We start from the raw sequence: 22,658 nt of genomic DNA, 5'->3' as shown, positions 1-22,658 counted from the left end.
TGAGGGTATTGATTTTTACCTGTTATAGCAAACTGTGGGATTATGAAATGCTTAGAACCCCTCTGTTCCATGAAGAGGGAGCCCCTTTCAACACCACCCCAGCACTTTTATCAGTTTTCACCTGGATCAGTCAGTCCAAAAGCCTCAAAACTACTTCCCAGGACCCGTCAACAGCAGCTTGAGAGTTAAGAGCCCCAATAGTGCAGCCAGAAAATCTTGAATTTAAGCCTTATCCTCAACATTTATGACCGAGATGGTTCAGTGTTTGCAGTGTTATGTAATTTTGTTCAAGTTTCAGTTCTTTTATCTGTAAAATGAGACAAATGATAGAATCTATCGCATGTATTTGCAAAAGCATTGGGAACTGTTACAAAGATGACAGAAACTGCATAAACAGTATCCCCATGATAAATATTAAGTAGTTAGTATATACTACCCATTGTGCTCAGAACTGAAAACTAATATGCAAAAAGTAGACACATCCTCTTGTCTCATGGTGGTTACAAACTAGTTTGAAATTTATATAGTGTGTGTTAAGTAATTTATATGGTTCTCAGCACGTGGTAGGCAGCTACTAAATATTACTTGTTGTTATTAACACTAGTAATAATAATGTTATAACATCGGCCTTATAGCAGATATTTCTAAATCTCCATGGAAGATGGATCATGGAAGAAATATGAGAAATATGTGTATGTGTATATATTCTTTTCCATCTGTATGCATATATGTATGCATAGATATTTTGTTTATCTGTATATATATTTGGGCTTCCCCAGTGGCTCAGCGGTAAAGAATCTGTCTGCAATGCAGGACCTGGAGGATATGTGGGTACAATCCCTGGGTAAGAAAAATCCCCTAGAGAAGGGAATGGCTACCCACTCCAGTATTCTTGCCTGAAGAATCCCATGGACAGAGGAGCCTGGAGGGTACAGGAACCATCACAAAAAGTCAGACACGACTGAAGTTACTTAGTGCGCACGTAGCACATATATATTTAATAATTAGATTTTATATCAGAATTTCCCTTTATAATTCAAGTTTAAATATATATGTACACATACACACAGATATCAACTGGATACAAATACAGATAAATAGTCAGTGTCCAGAAGCCCTGGAGTGGTTCAGTGCACAGCCTATGAGACGAGACACAGCAGCTCTGGCTGTGAGCGTGGAGGTTTTAGAGCAGTGGACCTGGGGGAGCTTTTGGTAACTCATAGTTAAGCTAAAAATTATAAACCAGCAAGGGCTAGTTTTTTTTTTTAATTTTAATTGGAGTTTAATTACTTTACAATATTGTATTGGTTTTGCCATACATTAACATGAATCCACCACAGGTATACACGCGTTCCCCATCCTGAACCCCCCTCTCACTTCCCTCCCCATTAGAATCAAAGTTCCTCTGACTCTTGTCCCATTTGAAAGCATGAATGTTGCGAAGAGGCAAAAAGTGTAAAAATAGGTACAAAGATTTTTATTGGACACACAATGCAACTATTGGGAGAGCACACAGAGATGCTGTGCAGTTAAGACAGAAGGAAGGCAGAGACACACACCCAAGAGAAAGGGTGTGGGAGTCCCCCCAGCGAGGAGGAGCCCAGGAAAGCGGTGACCCAGATCGCTTGCGCAGGGAAGTTCCTTGGGTTTTCTCTGGCCAATCATCTTGCTTCGCCTGGCCCTAAGTCTGTATTTGGTTTATCTCAGGGTCCTCCCCTGTGTGGGTATATCTCTTTGCCAAAAGAGTCCAGAGCCAGGGTCTCTAGGAAGAAGAACGCATTGTGGTCTGGCAGCCCCTCCCTTCTCTTTCCTCTGAGCAGCCTTTCTGCACTTGCATAGTCAGGAGTGTTTCCTTGACCTTGAGAATGAGAAATGCATGGTCTCTTTATCTCCTATCCAAACAGGACTCAATTCCTCCTGGCTCTTGCCCTTATCCTAATCTTGGAGTGTCCACAGGGCCCAGATTCCAGCTGCTCAGCCTGGGGCCTTTCTATCTCCTGCCTCATCCCCAGGTGGTTTTAGTATTTACATTCCCACAAGCCATTCATGAGGGCTTCACTGGTTTTGTTGGTGTTGTTTTCCTTCTTGTCTGTGTTGATGTGGTCAGTCTTTTATTGTTTAGCCTTTCTGCTGAGTCTGTATGAAAACATATTCTCCCCCACCATTTGAAGCTGGGACAAACCTAGACAGTGTATTAGCAAGTAGAGACATCATTTTGCCAACAAAGGTCCGTCTAGTCAAAGCTATGGTTTTTCCAGTAGTCATGTACAGATGTGAGAGGTATACCATAAAGAAGGCTGAGTGCTGAGGAACTGATGCTTTTGAATTTTGGAGTTGGAGAAGACTCTTGAGAGTCCCTTGGACAGCAAGGGGATCAAACCAGTCAACCCTAAATCAGTCCTGAATATTCTTTGGAAGGACTGATGCTGAAGCTATGATCCTTTGGCCACCTGATGTGAAAAGGTGACTCATTGGAAAAGACCCTGATGCTGGGAAAGATTGACTGAGGGAGGAGAAGGGAACATGAGATGAGAGGATGAGATGGTTGGAAGGCATCACCGACTCAAGGAATGTGAGTTTGAGTAAGCTCCGGGAGAGGGTTGAAGGACAGGGAAGCCTGGCGGGCTGCAGTCTGTGGGGTCACAGAGTCAGACACGACTGAGGAACTGACCACAATAACTTCCTTTGGGAACCTCCTCTCTGTCTACACGTTTGGGAGGGATGTTTCTGATTTTTTGCATTGTTTGCTTTCTGAAGTCCAGCTTGTTGGGATCTTTGCTGCAGTCTGGACATTTGCAGGAGCTTCAGGAGCTGTGCTTCCCAATGCTTCTCTGGGAGGCTCCTCCCCGTGGAAATTCCATCAGAAAGTGGTTCTGACTGCAGCGCTGTTTCTTTGTTCCCCTTGAATGCTGATTAAAGATTCAGTGTACATAGCATGAACGTTGCTTTTAAGCCCCCAAATGGTCTAGCAGAAATTGTTTGGGACTTTTAAAACATATGTAATATTTTATACTTACTGTTAGATGTCAGGCACTGGGAGAATAATACCTATTTTCTCATGGAGTTCAAGGTTAAGAAATGGTTGAGGTCGTTACCAGATGGTGCAATTTGAAAAAAAGGCTAGATTCTTGACTGAATTAACTTTAATTTCACTTCAAGGTGTTAAAACCTTTTTACCTTTTTACTTCAGCTCCCTCCAAGGGCACTTGCCAGCCCTGGGGTTTGCCAGCTCAGCTCATCTGCAGATGCTAACATCATACCCTGATAGCAGTTGATTCGACATGCAAACACCTCCTCTGTTTGAGGCAATTGGTCTCCTGGAGAGGGCTTTGAAAGAGCTCTTGTTCTATTTCTGAATTTGATTAAAATAGCTTATTAGTCGGTCGAGTAAATTAAATACTTGCCATTACATTTCCATGGAATTTGGAGAAAACCCAATAAAAGAGATCAATGTAGTGCACAGAAGTTTTATGACCACCACTATTTTGCAGGACTTGTTATGAATATTAGATTTGCAGAGTCTGGCCTCATAATTCCATATCTAATGGATCTGAAACATGAATATCTTCTCATAAATAGTATTGATGGAAGAAGGCTCCTATGGAGTATAAAATAATCTCCATATTCAAGAGTCAATTAGTACTAAGTCGTTTCTTTTCCTTTCATTTTTTTTATTAAACATTTCCACCCCTTGACTACAGAAGTCTTCCTGTTAAATCTTTCAAAAGTATATCTGCAGGAATTTTTGAATAGTTCAATATTATTCACAACACTTAATTTTTATGATTGCTTCTAATTATTACTAAATGGAGGACGGGCTCATCTACTTGTTAGTTACTTTGACTTTTAATAAAGGGAGACTTTCTGTCTTCATTTTCAAGTCCTCAACCTGTGCTCCCATCCAGTTTCATCGGTGACATTTTATGATTTGGAATGAAGAAGAGGGGCCTTATATTTTCAAAGCACAATAAAGACCGAGTGCGTTTCATGTCCAGCAGTGTTTTCAGAGGTAACGTAACCAAACACAGAGCAGTAATGCAGGTTTGTACCAGCTACCAAGGGTGGGGCCCTGTTTATGTGACCTGCACAGCTGAGTGCAGGCAGCTGAGTTAGCAGTGTCTACTGTGTAAAAAAGAATGTAAGTGGACTTCCCTGGCAGTCCAGTAGGTAGGACTCCACACTTCCACTGCAGAAGCAGCTGTTGACAAGTTCAATCCTGCCTGCCACAGGGCACAGCACCTCCCCCCACTGAAAAAATGTAAGTTTATACACTTTTTTTTTTTAAAGCTGATTAGGGTGTCTCACCTTGAGATAGACAGAAGGAAAAAAAAAAAAAACATGTTTTTGCCTTGAGTCATCATCTGTCCTGTTGTTTAATAAGAAGGTACTTCAAGTGATGTTATAAAAGGAGATGTAGGAATTGCCTGGAAGAGTCCACATGGACTCTGGCCAGCTTAACTTGCCATTGATTGACTGGAAAAGTGACCATTCTCATGAAAGAAAAAGTTAGAGCAGTCAAGAGATGTTCTCAAATGTTTGGGAGTCTGCTCTTATCCCTGTGATTTTAATTTACATAACAAAATAGCTTCTCATATTAAAAAAGATATTAACGCATACCTGTGGAATCTGGAAAAATGGTACAGAGGAAACTTTTTGCAGGGCAGGGATAGAGAAGCAGACATAGAGAATGGATGTGCGGACTTGGGGTTGGGGGAGGTGGGGATGAATTGAAAACTTGTGATGTACACTTATTGTTGATCAGTTGCTAAGTCATGTCTGACTCTTTGTTACTCTATGGACTGCAGCACACCAGGTTTCCCTCTCCATCACCATCTCCTGGAGCTTGTTCAGATTCATGTCCTTTAAGCCAGTGATGCCATCCAACCATCTCATCCTCTGTCATACCCCTGCTCTTCCTGCCCTCAAATTTTCCCAGCATCAGGGTCTTTTCCAATGAGTTGGCTCTTTGCATCAGGCAGACAAAGTACTGGAACTTCAGCTTTAGCATCAGTTCTTCCAATGAATATTTAGGATTGATTTCCTTTAAAATTGACTGGTTTGATCTCCCTGCTGTCCAAGGAATTCAAGAGTCTTCTCCAGCATCACAGTTCTAAAGCATCAATTTATCGGTGTTCAGCCTTCTTTACCATCCAGTTCTTACATTCATACATGACTGTGGGAAAAACCATAGCTTTGACTAGATGGACCTTTGTTGGCAAAGTGTCTCTGCTTTTTAATACATTACCTAGGTTTATCATAGCTTTTCTTCCAAGGAGTAAGCATCTTTTAATTTCGTGGCTTTAGTCACCATCTGCAGTGATTTTGGAGCCCAAGAAAATAAACTTTTTCACTGTTTCCGCTGTTTCCCCATCTATTTCCCATGAAGTGATGGGACCGGGTGCCATGATCTTTGTTTTTTGAATGTTGAGTTTTAAGCTAGCTTTCTACTCTCGTCTTTCACCCTCATCAAGAGGCTCTTTAGTTTCTCTTCAATTTCTGCTACTAGAGTGATGTCATCTGTCTATCTGAGGCTATTGATATTTCTCCTGGCAATCTTGATTCCAGCTTGTGCTTCATCCAGCCCAGCATTTCACATGATATACTCTGCATATAAGCTAAATAAGCAGGGTGATAATATGCAGCCTTGACTTACTCCTTTCTCAATTTTGATCCAGTCCGTTTTTCCATGTTCGGTTCCAACTGTTGCTTCTTGACCTGCATACAGGTTTCTCAGGAGGTGGGTAAGGTGGTCTGCTATGCCTATCTCTGAATTTTCCACTGTTTGTTATGATCCACAGAGCCAAAGGCTTTAGTGTACTCAATGAAGCAGAAGTAGATGTATGTTTTTTTCCTTGCTTTTTCAATAATCCAATGGATATTGGAAATTTGATCTCTGATTCCTCTGCCTTTTCTAAATCCAGCTTGTACATCTGGAATTTCTTGGTTCACATACTACTGAAGCCTAGCTTGAAGGATTTTGAACATTTCACCTTGCTAGCATGTGAACTGAGTACAATTGTATGGTAGTTTGAAAATTCTTTGGCATTGTCCTTCTTTGAGATTGGAATAAAAACTGATCTTTTCCAGGCCTGTGGCCACTGCTGCATTTTCCAAATTTGCTGACATATTGAGTGCAACACTTTCACAGCATCATCTTTTAAGATTTGAAATAACTCAACTGGAATTCCATCACCTCTACTAGCTTTGTTCATAGAAATGCTTCCTAATGCCCACTTGACTTCACACTCCAGGATGTCTGGCTCTAGGTGAGTGACCACACCATCATAGTTATCCTGGTCATTAAGATCATGTATAGAATAGAGAACTAGTGGAAAGCTGCTGTTCAGTACAGGGAGCTCAGCTCAGTGCTCTGTGATGACCAAGAAGGGTGGGATGGGTGGGGGGATGGGAGGAGAAACTCAAGAGGGAGGGGATATATGTATACCTAGAGCTGATTCACTTTGTTTTTTTAGCAGAAACTAACATAACATTGTAGAACAACTATACCCCAATTTAAAAAAAAAGATGATGAAGGAATCATTTAAGTGTTGTGACTTTGGGATGGAATTCTTGGGGGCAGTGCGGACCTCACAGAGAATAAAATTCTGGGCACAGTAGGGGCATCAATTTTCTAGAAGCAGCAAACGCCATGCTCTGACATTTGCTCTTATTTAATGGAAACTGTTGGGTCTTCCCAAGTGGTGAAATGATAAAGAAACTGCCTGCCAATGCAGGAGATAAAGGAGATGCAAGTTTAACCCTGGGCTGGGAAGATCCCCTGGAGTAAGAAATTATAACTCACTCTAGTGTTCTTGCCAGGAGAATCTCATGGACAGAGGAGCTTGGTAGGCTACAGTCCTTGGGGTCACAGAGTCATATGTAACTGGGCATGCATACACAGTGGAAACTGTGAGAGAGAGGAAAATATCAATTTAGAAAATGTTGGCAATTATTTAATTTTAACTACATGCTTTGGTTCTTTATTTTTTTCCCAAATTATTAAAGATATGTTCATAGCAGTTCCAGTTGACTAGTTCTTATCCTATAGAGTTCCAAGTGTGAGATTCATAGTGACTCAGTTTTACTTGAGATAAAATTCCTTTTGTTCTAAGAGCCCAGCACAATGTAGGTTCCATTAGTCAGCGCTGTTTGTCTCTAGATACGAATCTTCTGGGTTTTCTTGGGCCACTTCAGTATTAATAGGTGATAGTGTTTCAGACTCATTGTCACGAGTGCACGGACGCAAGTCTTACCTGGGCTAATGTGCATCTTCTAGACAGAAAGAGAGCCGCTGAGCGCAGTTTCTCTTCAGTGTCCTGAGAGCAGAAGGCCCTGACCAACTCCAGAAGCGTCAGAGGAGTGGAAGCTTGCCGCTCCCCTGCAGGACAGGATACTGTCCACACTTACAGGAAGCACCACCAGGGTCTTCTCAGCCCAGGCAGCTCTACTCTTGTCACTATCAGGGCAGCGCAGTTATTAACTAAAGTCCACACTTCATTTCTCAGCTTCCCAGGCGGCTCAGTGGTAAAGAACCTGCCTGAAAATAAAGGAGACACAGGAGATGTGGGTTCGATCCCTGAGTCAGGAAGATGTCCCGGAGGAGGAAATGGCAACCTACTTCAGTACTTTTGCCTGGAAAATCCCATGGACAGAGAAGCCTGCTGGGCTACAATCCATGGGGTTGTAAAGAGCTGGACATGACTGACCACGCACACTTAATGCTTACCCCTTCAGGTTTCCCAAGTTTTTACCTGACATCCTCTTTCTGTTCCAGGATCTCATTCAAAACCCAGGGTTACATTTACGCAGCAGGCCTCCTTGGACTGTGACCCCTGCTCAGGCCTTCTTTGTTTCTGATGACCTTGCTGGTTTTGTGGTGCCCCTGCTGGTTCCAGTGAGCTGGGTGCGCGTTCCTCTTGCGCTCATGCAGCAGAATCAGGAGAAGGCAGGATCCCGTGGTGCTGCTGACTGCCAGGCCAGCCCTCTGCGCTGAGACAGGCAGCACTGCTGGATCTCAACCATCAGCTCAGAGTCAGCTTTGAAGTCTCAAATCAGGTTACTAGGTCGTCCAGGAGAGCAGAGGATTTGGCCATGTAAATGTGGCTCTCCCAGAGTTGCTGATCAGTATCTGGAATAAAATCATCATTTTCCCAACAAGTGCTCTCTGAGACCCCTGTCTTAGCTTTCTGGACAGCACCACAAAAACAGTTTTCACCTTCAATGACACATAGAAATGATTTGGGCAGTGCTGACCCTGAGTTTGGAGACTGATGCTTCCATAGCCTCTACGAGACAAGGGGAAGAGCTGGCACAGCTCCTGCCTGTGGTTACATGTCTCCTGGATTTCTAGGGTCCTGTAATTTGGGATGGGGGCATCAAGGGTAAAAAGCAAAACAGCAGCATCATTCCTGACTCAGCTTAGCTGTCAACAGCACCTTTGAGAGCATCTCATTTTTGTTTTAGTCAAACCACATTTTTGTGAAATTCAAGTACAGTACTTTACGCACACAACAGAATTTCCCCTGAACACCATAATTAAGCATGATTACACTTGATTTTAACAAGCACAGGGCACTTTTAATAGCAATCTGCTACTTTCTGAGATTATGTTATTGATCGTGATGGAGAGGGATATTTGTGGGAGACTCCAGGTCATTCCAGGTGCCTGGTTATGCTGTGTCCACACAGATTCCTGAAACTCAGGAAGCGTATCCCCGCCAACCAGTAGGGAGAAGCCCACACCATCTGCGAAGGGCATGGTTGGTTGGTGGCAATCACAGGCTGCAGTGTTGTTGTCTAAAGGTGACAGAAGGAAGTCAGTTGTTTTAAAGAGATCTGGGTCAAATCCTCAGAAAAATGAGACTCCAGTGCAACAGCAGTTTCCATGTGGATGCTTGCACAAGAAAATGTATTTCTACCAACCCTTTCCTCAGCCAGAACAAGGAGCATTTACTGATCTTGGACACACTTTCATCAGATTAGTAACACCCACCACATAGTAAAATGGTAGCAACAGATTGTTGTTGTCATTATTGTTGTTTAGTTGCTAAGTCCTGTCTGACTCTTTGCCACCCCGTGGACTGTAGCCCTCCATGCTCCCTGGTCCATGGGATTCTCCAGGCAAGAATACTGGAGTGGGTTGTCATTTCCTTCTCCAGGGCATCTTCCCAACCCAGGGATCAAACCCAGGTCTCCTACATCGGCAGGTGGATTCTTTACCACTGAGCCAGCAGGGAAGCCGATAGCCATAGGTTATCTATTATCTATTCTGGCTTTGTTTTCTTAAAACCCCCAATTCAGGTTAGAGATGACAGTCAAGAAGCAAATGAGAGAAAGAATAGGCTTACAAGCTCTGCAGAGCTGCTTTAATCACAAGTGTCAAAGTGTAATGTGCTGTGTTATACATATGCGTAGTCTATAAAAGGTTTGGTCTGAGCTTGTGAGAGGCCATTTTTAGGGCTGAGAATAAGTACCATATCCAACCCCAAATTTTATCTGGCAAAATATTACTTCATCAGCTTACTACAATGAAAACATATTCAAACAAAATAGATGCCCTTTATCATTGCAGAAAATGTTGTTTTCATTTTCCATCTATTACTTGTATATTTTTTAGCTTGCCAAGATCTCAGTCTAGGACAAGGGTTAAGACATGATTGGACTTCATTAAATTCTCCAAAGTATATCAAAGGTCTTTTTATAAACACAGTTTTTGCTTGTTCATAAAATACACCATTATCATTTTAATAAATTTTTTTGTCTTTTCAGGTTAAAAAAAAGAAAAGAAAAAAGATGCACTGTTTTCCTAGACCCATCTGTCCCACCTGGGATCATAGGTGAATCAGGAGTCAGATAAAAGTTTCATGAAAGAGTCAGTGCATCAAACATGTGATGGTAGCAAACATAGGTTTTAAATGCATGCTGCTACTGCTAAGTTGCTTCAGTCGTGTCCGACTCTGTGTGACCCCATAGATGGCAGACCACGAGGCTCCTCTGTCCCTGGGATTCTCCAGGCAAGAACACTGGAGTGGGTTGCCATTTCCTTCTCCAATGCATGAAAGTAAAAAGTGAAAGTGAAGTCGCTCAGTCATGCCTGACTTCGTAACCCCATGGACTGCAAGCCTACCAGGCTCCTCCGTCCATGGGATTTTCCAGGCAAGAGTACTGGAGTGGGTTTCCATTGCCTTCTCCATATATAAATAGAAAACTCTGCGGCATTCATTAAAACTCATCTTGAAGAGCATGTACTGTGTGTGGGTCACTTGGCTAGGTACAGGGAATCTAAATGTCAATATAATAGACCCTGTGCGAGTTTACAGTAAGTCACAGAAGATAAATACAATTCCCAGAGAAGAGACAAGTGAAGGCCGAGCCTGTGATCAAGTCTAATCCCAAAGTAAGTGCAATGGAAATCAGAATATCAACAGTGGATTGAGTGGATCAGGCTAAAGACAAGAGGAAACAGAATGTTTACAGCAGGCATGAGGCTGAAAGGAGGGGGTATTGTCAGGGACTAAAGGAAGTTACAGCCTGGGTTGTGATCACAGGAGGGAGAGGGTCGGCCGTGACAGCTGACCCAGGGAGGCGGCAATGCCGGCTTTCTAAATCAGGCCCAAGCCTTTGGGTTGAGATTGAAGGGGTTCACCAGGGGTATTTCATGACATCTGGGGGTTAGAAAGATTATCTTGGCTTTGGCATCAAAAGTGGAAGAAGGAGGCACAATGGGGAGCAGAGAATAATTCAGATGACAACACTGATGATCAAAGATGGTTGACTATGAATGGGGAAACCCTGAACCCAAGAGGCAATGCAAAATATGTTGGATATCAGCTAAAACTACAGACATATTTGTGTGTGGTGTGTCTTGGTTTGTCTTTAGGAAGATGGTGACAATAACCATAAATGAATTGCATCAGTTCTTTGGATTATCCTAAAACAGTCTTTTTAGTAAAAATTATTAACCATGGGAGAGTCAAGATTGATAGGTTCATATTTTTGTTGCTAAGTTCTATATCAAATATTTCAGAATGTCATAAAAATATAAAACTGGAGAGGAATGCCAGCAATTATCTCACCCCACCCTCTTTTGTTTATTAATAAGATGAAATAATGTGATTTAAGTTTTAGAGCTTATTGGTGCCAAAAACGAAGTGAGAATCTTCATCAGTAAAAACAGTATTCAAAAGTGGTTATAGTATTTCCTTTATTCCAAAACTGTGGAAGAATATACTTTTTAAATATTCATCTTGATCTTTGAGAAATATGAAGCAATGTGGGGAATTGTGGAAGGAAACAGCGTTAGTGATATTTGTGAGAAATAAACAACTTTAGGAGTGCTTATTATAAATGTTTTGAGCATACTGTACTATTGATAATGACAATGAGAAAATTATAATAATATGACCTTTTCCTAACTAACCCTCTAAATATGAAATCACATCTCAAAGTGAATTATTCCAAAGTTATAAAAATAGCAGGCTTCTGGCTGAAGGTGGAAGAATAGTATTTCTCTGCTCACCATTTCCTCTCTGAACCTAAGTAGCAAGTAGAATAAGAAATGTGCGGGAAAAGGGGGAGTTGTTTCATCTTTGAGGGACCAAGAGGGCATCTATCACTGGAAAGAGCAGCGTAAGCTCAGGATGGAAGCATTCAGTGACCAGGAGGACCAGGTCAGGGAGACCAGCAGGAAGGTGTGGGGCTCTGTGTTTCTCTCCAATGGAGTTTGCGAGGTTGGCCCTCGGTTTCCTCTGGGGATTGGTTCCAGGACTCCTCCACCTTGAGGTGGTCAACCTTTGAGGATGCTCGAGTCTGTGATGTGAAATGGCATAGCATTTACATACAACACACACCCCACATCCTTCTGCACACTCACCTCTTGATTACCTGTCATGCTGGGTAGTAGTTGCTGCAGTGCAGCAAATTCAAGCTTTGACTTTGGGAGCTTTCCGGAATTTTTCTGCTGAATGTTTTTGTTCTGTGATTCAGTGAATGTTGGTGAAAGTGTTACAAATGTCAGACCAAATGCAGGCCCCTTTTGCCCAACTTAAGCACCAGCACGTCTTCTCACACTTTCTTTTAGCAAATTCCCACAGCCAGGAGAAGCTTCCTTCCTGAGAGATGAGAGAGTTTAAGACCGAGCGGGGGCCTCCGCAGAGCAGAGAGGAGCAGAGGTGCTGTTGCGAGCAAAGCGCTGGCACCTGGCCCGGTCACTCACGTGGTCCTGTCGAAGGCCTGGCCATCCATGAACTCTGACGCTTTAGAAACTCGGTTCTCACTCTCTTACGTGCTCACTACTGTTCTTTCAGGTCCCTGCACCAGCAGTTCCCACCCCAAGACTTCACACCAGTCTCCTTATCATCTTTCTTCATCAGCCTTTTTGTCCTCCTGTAACCAGAAAATTAACAGAATAAAAACAAACCAGTTTCCCAATAATTTTATAATACTAAAATTAGAGTATACAGTTTTCCCTTTGGACTTCCTAAAGTTAATATCTTGCTAAAATGTAACCAATATTCTCAACGGCATTTTAAAGAAATATTTATCAGCAGCCTGGAGCAATAGACTCTGTCTTTTAACAACTCTCAGTGTATGCCAGTAGCATGATTCTGAAGTTTAAATCAGTGACGAAAAGTATGTCAAGAGAACAGGAAAGTGGCCCAACCCTGACCTAATGAAAGATATACCTATTCTAGAAGAATAAACTGCATGGATATAGCTTCATGCACTTATCCATAAATAGAGTATCTTAATTTAAGTTGTATTAGTTTGCTGGAGCAGGCATGACAATATACCACAGACTGGGTGGGGCTGAAGCACAGCCATTTCTTTGCTCACATTCCCAAGATCCAAGTGCTTAGCAAGTTGGATTTCTTCTGAGGCCTGACATTTTGGCTTGTACATGACTGTCATCTGGCTGTGTCCTCACAGGCCCTTTCCTGTGTGTGCAAATCCCTGGAGTCTCTTCTCCGTATAAGAACATCAGTCATGTTGGATTGGAGCCCAGTCATTACAACCCCTTTTAAACCCAGTTACTTCCCTAAAGGCCCTGTCTCCAGGTAGAGCCATCCTGGGGCTTGGCGTTTCAGGGTTAGGAATTAGGAGGAGACAAAATTCTGTCCATAGCATCTCTGAAGAATAGTTGATTAGCAGTTAATTCGATATTGTATGCCCAGATAAGTCCTTGCTATGCAGATATGCTGTGTTGCCAAATTAGGACAGAGCCATATGCTTGGATAAAATGACATTACCGTATAAGATGAAATGCTTAACAAGAACACAGGCCTGGGTAGAGGCGATGCCAGCTCTTTAGAGGTGACCTAATGAAGTACTGTGGGCCCAGCCAAGATGCTTTTCCAGAAGCAATTTTGGGCTCGCTCTAATGCACAGATAATTGGATAATCAAGTGCCCAAATGTTGAGCCTAATTGTAGAGCAAAGTTGACAAAATTAGCCTAGAAAAAATGTTTACATTATGCACAGCTAAATGCCCATTTCAATCCAGAAATCATGTTTGTGAAGTAGGCACAAGATAACTGTCTTAGCAGATACAGTGAACCCAAAATGTTTATTTTAGTTTTCTATAGTAAATGTTATTGAGTAACACTGTGCACTGGGTAGAGAAAGTCAACATACCATCTCTATCTTAGTAAAGCAGGTACAGGACAGTCATCTTTAAGCACTGTGACTTCCTAGCTGTGAGAAGAACTGGCTGTAAAACACACTTGGAGGAAACAGTGAGTTTATGTTCTCAGACTGTTAACTAAAAGCATGTGAAATGCTATCAGAAATGATAGCTTCGTTTTGGTACAGTTAATATCTCCTTAGGAAAAAAAGAACTGACAGACCAGATAATTTGTTAACTGGCTCCCTAGTTTCTAAAGTTAAAATCCACTTTTTTTTTTTTTTCCTTTTCTTCATTGTGTACCTCTTTCTCTTCTTTCTGGCGGGCCATTCAAATGTGCTCTCCGGCCAGGACAACACACCTCCACTGAGAGTCAGCAAGTTGAAGATTCCCTGTAAATTGTCAACTAGCCCAGCAGAAGATGCCTTACATGGCACTAGAAAGATTCTGCCATGATCTTGACGGCAGAATTCAGAAAGAATAAAGAAATCATGAAATGGCTTTGGTTCATGATACTCTCAGGCATTCTTTTATTTTTTTACCTAATCTGTTACTTTGTTACTTTTTGACTTCTCTGAAAGTTGTTCTAGTGATACATTTTCTCTAAAACAGCATTCCCTTTTATTCATCTTTATTTAACTCCCAACTTATTCCCAAAAGAATTTACAGAAACGGATTTGTACTTTTTTCCCCTTGAACACTGAACATAAACTAACAAGATATTTAAACACTGTACCAGCTAACACAGCCAAACATATTGAAGATGATTTTATGTTTGAGAGGGGATTTTGTTTCCATTGACATGGTATTTTGGGCAGGCATCACATTCAATTTCTAATTTTGCTAGCATCTCGTGGCAGATGCTAGCATGATGGGTTATGTAAATACCACTTTAGAAGACACTATTTTCCTTTTTCTTTCTACATGAGAGAGTCTGAGAAGTGCTAATATTATATTTACAGGATTCTTCAGAGGTAGGAATGGTTAGGTGACCAGCAAGACACAAAGAATTATAACAGAAGTCACTAGATAAGGCCTCTGGAAAAGTTTTTTTTTTTTTTCCTTCTTCTTTTTAAAGAAAGAACCCCACTAGCTGTCCTTGCGGGGGACTGTGACTCTCTGCTTTCTTCCTACCCTCATATCCAGCAGTCACTTTGTGCCATGAGACTGCAACCCTTAAGATATCGACCAGCATGTTCAGGGTGATATAAAACAGAAATGAAGAGCCTGGGTTCTTACTGATTTGACCATGGGTCTGTCTTGCACTCCTACATCCATTATTCTTGTTATTTCAGGAAAATAAAATACTTATTAATGTAAGCCGATTTTCCTTGAACTCTTTGATTACTAGCATTTGGGTTACCATATAAAACACAATTCACACTCTTTAGTGACAGTTGTACTATGTGCTGTGAAAAAAGAAGCTTAGCTTGTAATGTCACTTAGCTATTTTTGCACTTGTTTAATTTATTGGTAAAAAGATGGGGGAATAAATGGAAACAATGACAGACTTTATTTTCTTGGGCTCCAAAATTACTGTGGACAGTGACTGCAGCCATGAAATTAAAAGAGGTTTGCCCCTTGGAAAAAGAGCTGTGGCAAACCTAGTTCAGTTCAGTTCAGTCGCTCAGTCGTCTCTGACTCTTTGAGACCCCATGAATCGCAGCACGCCAGGCCTCCCTGTCCATCACCATCTCCCGGAGCTCACTCAGACTCACGTCCATCAAGTCCGTGATGCCATCCAGCCATCTCATCCTCGGTCATCCCCTTCTCCTCCTGCTCCCAATCCCTCCCAGCATCAGAGTCTTTTCCAATGAGTCAACTCTTCGCATGAGGTGGCTAAAGTACTGCAGTTTCAGCTTTAGCATCACTCCTTCCAAAGAAATCCCAGGGCTGATCTCCTTCAGAATGGACTGGTTGGATCTCCTTGCAGTCCAAGGGACTCTCAAGAGTCTTCTCCAACACCACACTTCAAAAGCATCAATTCTTCAGCACTCAGCTTTCTTCACAGTCCAACTCTCGCATCCATACATGACTACTGGAAAAACCATAGCCTTGACTAGACGGACCTTTGTTGGCAAAGTAATGTCTCTGCTTTTGAATATGCTATCCAGGTTGGTCATAACTTTTCTTCCAAGGAGTAAGCGTCTTTTAATTTCATGGCTTCAGTCACCATCTGCAGTGACTTTGGAGCCCCCAAAAATAAAGTCTGACACTGTTTCCACTGTTTCCCCATCTATTTGCCATGAAGTGATGGGACCGGATGCCATGGTCTTCGTTTTCTGAATGTTGAGCTTTAAGCCAACTTTTTACTCTCCTCTTTCTCTTTCATCAAGAGGCTTTTTAGTTCCTCTTCACTTTCTGCCATAAGGGTGGTATCATCTGCATATCTGAGGGTACTGATATTTCTCCCAGCAATCTTGATTCCAGCTTGTGTTTCTTCCAGCCCAGCATTTCTCATGATGTACTCTGCATAGAAGTTAAATAAGCAGGGTGACAATATACAGCCTTGACGTACTCCTTTTCCTATTTGGAACCAGTCTATTTGTTCCATGTCCACTTCTAACTGTTGCTTCCTGACCTGCATAATATAGGTTTCCCAAGAGGCAGGTCAGGTGGTCTGGTATTCCCATCTCTTTCAGAATTTCCCACAGTTTATTGTGATCCACACAGTCAAAGGCTTTGGCATAGTCAATAAAGCAGAAATAGATGTTTTTCTGGAACTCTCTTGCTTTTTTGATGATCCAGCAGATATTGGCAATTTGATCTCTGGTTCCACTGCCTTTCCTAAAACCAGCTTGAACATCAGGGAGTTCATGGTTCACATATTGCTGAAGCCTGGCTTGGAGAATTTTGAGCATTACTTTACTAGCGTGTGAGATGAGTATAATATGAACTATCAAAAAGAAATAAAATGTATTAGAGGTGAGCATTAAATATGTAATGTCAGTGTAGTATAAATGTTTAGATCAGTTATAAAATTAGTATTCAAAAGTAATACTTCATAAAATTTAGGAATATTAATCAACATGAAAAATATTGAAATAACATTATTATGTACTTTAAAAAATCACTGTCAAAGAAAAACATAAATGGGTGTGCCATTGAGTCCCCAGTAGACTTGTTTACCAATGTCCCCAGCTGCTAAAAAGGCAGCATCTGAGAAGGGGAGAGGAAATAATTGCAACCTAGTATTTCTCTTAGACTCCTCTTTATCAGATCCCATTTCTAGAGTGATCATTTGGAAGAGATATTTGACTGGCTCTTTTTCCCCTCTGGGGGCTTCAGTGTTTTCATTGATAACAGACTATGGTTTTTAGGAAAGCATGAACACAGCAGAGTCATCTTTGACATCTGACATTTTGTTCCATATAGAAGGAGGCTTGATGCGGTTACTGTATCAATGTCAGCCCTGTCTTATTCCTTTTCTTGTTTTTACTGGTCCAGACAATATGTGACATGGATGCACTCTCAAGTGAAGGCAGTGTGACCTCCAAGGGACATTTCTGAATCTGCATGGATTCTGTCACAGTTACTTGGGGCTCAAGTGATACAGTATGCAGGGGTCAAGAATACAAAATGCCCAAAAATGCTCCCCAAGGGAAGTTTCATTCTCTGTGGCTGATGAGTGGGTCCAGCTCTTCCATGCAGACTTACTGATAGTGGATGTTACTAGTCCAACACTGGTCCCTGGGCTTGGCATCACAAGTCCCTGCCAAACTCTTAAAAAAGGACTCACCAGACCCAGGTTCTGCTCCAGGCCAGCCCTGACCTTATGTCTGGGTCAGGGAATACCAGTATCTTTGGTGGAGATGAAGTACCACTAGACACTCTAAAACCTCAGCATGGGAAGCAGAAAGACTTTCCACACAGTGTGTCTACAACCATTTTATTTCCATGCACTCTGCAAAGCCAGGAGTTCCCAGACTCAGTTAATGTAGAAAGCAGTATTCCCACAAATGCCATTAATTCATTTCACTATAAAAAGTTATGAACTTTAGCATCACAGAGGCAAAAAGAAGCATCTACAAGTCTAAGGTTTGCTAATAATCATAGTGATAGCTAACTTTAAGAGCCCTATATGCCAGGACTTATATGAATTATATAGTTTAACTCTCACAGCTGCTCTGTGAGGTAGAAAGTAGTAAACTGAGGAAGTGAAAATGGAGACTTTTCAAGGCTAAATTGCATCAGGTGGCCCAGCAGAGCCTGGGACTTTCCAAACCAAGTCTAGTGTTCTGATTCCTGACCTCAGAGCTGAGTCCTTGGCCAGGACCTTGGGCTCCTGACCCCTATTCCATTGACAGGTCACATCAAATGGAAGCTCTTGTATCAGCTGCTTGTATATTTTGGAAATTAATCCTTTATCAGTTGTTTTATTTGCTATTATTTTCCCCCATTCTGAGGGCTGTCTTTCTCCTTGTTTGTAGTTTCCTTTGCTGTGCAAAAACTTCTAAGTTTAATTAGGTTTCACTTATTTATTTCCATTACTGAGGGAGATGGGTCATAGAGGATCATGCTTTGATGTATGTCATTGAGTGTTCTGCTTATGTTTTCCTCTAAGAGTTTTATAGTTTCTGCTCTTACATTTATGTCTTTAATCCATTGTGAGTTTATCTTTGTGTATGGTGTTCAGACTTTATTTTTCTGGGCTCCAAAATCACTGCAGATGGTGATTGCAGCCATGAAATTAAAAGATGCTTACTCCTTGGAAGAAAAGTTATGACCAACCTAGATAGCATATTCAAAAGCAGAGACATTACTTTGCCGACTAAGGTCCATCTAGTCAAGGCTATGGTTATTCCAGTAGTCATGTATGGATGTGAGAGTTGGACTGTGAAGAAGGCTGAGCGCCAAAGAATTGATGCTTTTGAACTGTGGTGTTGGAGAAGACTCTTGAGAGTCCCTTGGACTGCAAGGAGATCCAACCAGTCCATTCTGAAGGAGATCAGCCCTGGGATTTCTTTGGAAGGAATGATGCTAAAGCTGAAACTCCAGTACTTTGGCCACCTCATGTGAAGAGTTGACTCATTGGAAAAGACTCTAATGCTGGGAGGGATTGAGGGCAGGAGGAGAAGGGGACGACCCAGGATGAGATGGCTAGATGGCATCACTGACTCAATGGATGTGAGTCTGAGTAAACTTTGGGAGTTGGTGATGAACAGGGACGCCTGGCGTGCTGTGATTCATGGGGTCGCAAAGAGTCGGACACGACTGAGCAACTGAACTGAACTGAACTGATGGTGTTAGGAAGTGTTCTAATTTCATTCTTTTACATGGACCTGTCCAGTTTTCCCAGCAGCACTATTGAAGAGACTGTCTTTTCCCCATTGTATATTCTTGCCTCCCTTGTCAAAAATAAGGTATCCATATGTATGTAGGTTTATCGCTGGGCTTTCAATCTTTTTCCATTGGTCTATATTTCTGTGTTTTGTGTGTGTGCCAGTATCATACTGCCTTGATAACTATAACTTTGTAGTGTAGTCTGAAGTCATGAAGATTGATTACTCCAGATCCATTCTTCCTTCACAAGAGTGCTTTGGCTATTTGGGATCTTTTGTGTTTCCATATAAATTGTGAGAGTTTTTGTTCTAGTTCTGCGAAAAATGTCATTGGTAATTTGATAGCAATTGCACTGAATCTGTAGATTACATTTAGCAGAAGAGTCATTTTCACAAAATTGATTCTTCCAACCCGGGAACATAGAATATCTCTCCATCTATTTACAAATCAATTCTGGAAAACAAACAACCCAATTAAAAAGTGGGAAAATGACCTAAACAGACATTTCTCCAAACAAGACATACAGATGGCTAATAGACACATTAAAAGATGCTCAAGATTGCTCATTATTAGAGAGCTGCAAATCAAAACTACAATGAAATGTCACCTCACACTGGTCAGAATGGCCATCATCAAAAAATCTACAAACAGTAAATACTGGAGACGGTATGGAGAAAAGGGAACACTCTTGTACTGTTGGTAGAAATGTAAATTAGTACAGCTACTATGAAGAACACTATGGATATTCCTTTAAAAAGATAGAAATGAAACTGCCATATGACCCAGCAACCCCACTACCCTGAGGAAACAAAAATTGAAAAGGATACAGATGTTCATTGCAGCTCTGTTTACAACAGCTAGGACATAGAAGCAACCTAGAAATCCATCAACAGATAAATGGATAAAGAAGCTGTGGTACATATATACAGTGGAATATTACTCAGTCACAAAAAGGAATTTGAGTCATTTGAGTCAGTCCTAATGAGGTGGATGAACGTAGAGTCTATTATACAGAGTGAAGTAAGTCGGAAAGAGAAAAACAAATACTATATACTAATACATATATGTGGAATCTAGAAAGATGGTACTGATGAACCTATTTGCAGAGCAGCAGTGGAGATGACATAGAGAACAGACTTATGGACTTGGCTTGGGGGAGGAGGGAAGGAGAAGGTGGGCTGTGTGGAGAGAGTAACATGGAAAAATACATTACCATATGTAAAATAGATAGCCGATGGGAATTTGCTGTATGACTCAGGGAACTCAAACTGGGGCTCTGTAACAACCTAGAGGGGTGGGATGGAGAGGGAGACGGGAGAGGGGTTCATAGGTAAATCTATGGCTGATTCAACATCAAATCCATGTTGATGTTTGGTAGAAACCAACTCAATACTATAAAGCAATTATCTTTCAATGAAAAATGAATAAATTTTTTAAAAAAAAGGCCTTTTCTGTTATAAACCACCAGTCCAGATTGCCTTCAGTCAATGAAATTTGGTTCAAGGTAATCCAAGCATTAAATTCAAGTAGATCCATTCCTGCCTTTGTTCAGCTCAGGTTCATCCACTTGTACTCCAAGGCTGGTCCTTAAGGAAGAGTGTCTTCCAAGGCTTTCTTGGCCTTCATTGCATCCAGGAACATTTTCAGTTCAGTTCAGTTCAGTCGCTCAGTCGTGTCCGACTCTTTGCGACCCCATGAATCGCAGCACGCCAGGCCTCCCTGTCCATCACCATCTCCCAGAGTTCACTCAGACTCATGTCCATCGAGTCCATGATGCCATCCAGCCATCTCATCCTGGGTCGTCCCCTTCTCCTCCTGCCCTCAATCTCTCCAAGCATCAGAGTCTTTTCCAATGAGTCAACTCTTCGCATGAGGTGCCCAAAGTACTGGAGCTTCAGCTTTAGCATCATTCCTTCCAAAGAAATCCCTCTAGCTCCCATTTAACTGATACGATTTAGGCCGTCTTTTTAATCTGATAGCCTGAGCCATCAGGAGAGAGTGAGGAACTTGTTTGCACAAAGTGCCTGGTTTGGTTTGGTTTTGTGTTTCTTGTGCTAATTTGCTTCAACAACAGATGGGCTGATATCCTACATGTTGAAGTTTCACCACCATTATATTACCAGCTGATTTCACCTCTGATACTCCTGAACACTCAGAAGTAGGGTTTCTTCTCTGGAGGAGAATACGCCATCTTTGGATCAAACTCTGAGCTTGGACAGGTTCCCCACAAGGCAGGAATGTACCTGAAAACCACCCAGAAATTCAGCTGAGTCACTTCCACAGACTTTCCAAACACTGAGACATCATCAGAAAGCATTTATGTTGCTACATCTGAATTTGGTGTTGCTCACAGCAAGACGACAAAGTGCAAACACATGAAGAATTCAGGAAGGACCATGGACCGAGAGATGCATCTGTGAGCCAAGCACAGAGAAACCTCCCTGAGTTGTGGAAACTCACCCTTCTCCTGCCTCCACTCCCAGCCCGGCAGAGGGTCTTTGGAACTTGTACTCAGATCATGTTGCATATCTTCTGAAAACCCTACAAAATCTTCCCACAGAAACACCCTAGGCGGCTCTGGCCGAGCCCCTCCCTTCCTCTGCAGACCACCCCTTCCCCAGCATCTTCCTGAAGGTCCAGGCACCCTGGCCCACGTCTCCTTCATTATCTCACAAATTGTTACTGGTTCCCTCTATGTAATGTCAGCCGTGTGTGTGTGGCAATTTTGTCTTGTTTGTCCACTAACCTCTTTACCTAGAACAGAACCTGACGCACTGTTGGCCCTCAAGAAATACTTTTGTGTGAATCAATGAATAAACATATTCCAGTTAATACCTCCTGTATCACTAACATTTGCGACAGAGCAAAGTTGAAATGTGTGTATAATTTGGTGCATTTGTATACACATGTCATTACAATCATGTGCTGACGAAAAGAGCCTTGATTCCACATGTTTTCTTTTCATCAGAAGACCATGAATATATTCATTTTGTTTCCTAAATGAGTTTTAACACCAATTTAAGGCAAAGAATATTCAAAAGGATATATTGATTTAAATATTCAGTAGGGAATGAACCATCTTACTTGTGTGGTTTACATTAAAAAACACATCAGTTAAAACAAAATCGATGCTTACATTTTTAATGGCAGCAGTTATGGACAGCATGAAGGAAAGGTGTAGACCAGGAAGAAACATATATTAATTTTAACATTTGCACGGTCAACACATCTGTGTAGATCTGTGTTTCCTTTGAAAGAAAAGTTAAACACTTTTCTCCAAAATTTGAAGTATATATTTTTTCTGGCTTCTGTTAAATAAATATTAGATGAATTGAAACTGTTTATGGAAACAATGCAAAAGTCAACTGCTGTTCACTTTCTAAGCTGTTGAAAACGTTTACCATGTTTTCTCAATGGTCCGCTCATCTGTCCTCCTTTCAGAAATTGAGAAGGGGGGTTGCGGGGACCCAGGCGTCCCAGCCTACGGGAAGCGGACTGGCAGCAGCTTCCTCCACGGAGACACACTCACATTCGAATGCCAGGCGGCCTTCGAGCTGGTGGGGGAGCGAGTCATCACGTGTCAGCAGAACAACCAGTGGTCTGGCAACAAGCCCAGCTGTGTATGTGAGTACTCTCCTGGCAGAGTCTGTTCCAAGCTGACCCGGGGGGTGGGAGAGGATCAGGGCATGCCCTGATGGGGTGCGGGGGAAGATGTGACATTGACCAGAAGCACTCAGGCCTCCTCGAATGCAGCT

The 22,658-nt window shown here is 41.9% G+C and overlaps 1 protein-coding gene across 1 annotated transcript in view; it reads left to right on the top strand.

Moving 5' to 3' along the window:
* CSMD1 (CUB and Sushi multiple domains 1) overlaps positions 1 to 22,658 on the top strand; it is a 2,078,553-nt gene that overhangs the window by 1,639,328 nt on the left and 416,567 nt on the right. The window contains exon 13 of the mRNA XM_040243208.1: positions 22,345 to 22,527. Within this exon, the coding sequence (XP_040099142.1) occupies positions 22,345 to 22,527 (183 nt within the window). The remainder of the gene's footprint in view (positions 1 to 22,344; positions 22,528 to 22,658) is intronic.

This window comes from Oryx dammah, unplaced genomic scaffold, assembly GCF_014754425.2.
Source record: "Oryx dammah isolate SB20612 unplaced genomic scaffold, SCBI_Odam_1.1 HiC_scaffold_7, whole genome shotgun sequence".
Classification (NCBI taxonomy): Eukaryota; Metazoa; Chordata; class Mammalia; order Artiodactyla; family Bovidae; genus Oryx; species Oryx dammah.
The sequence above is the reverse complement of the archived record's forward strand: the minus strand, read 5'-3'. Positions and strand labels throughout refer to the sequence as shown.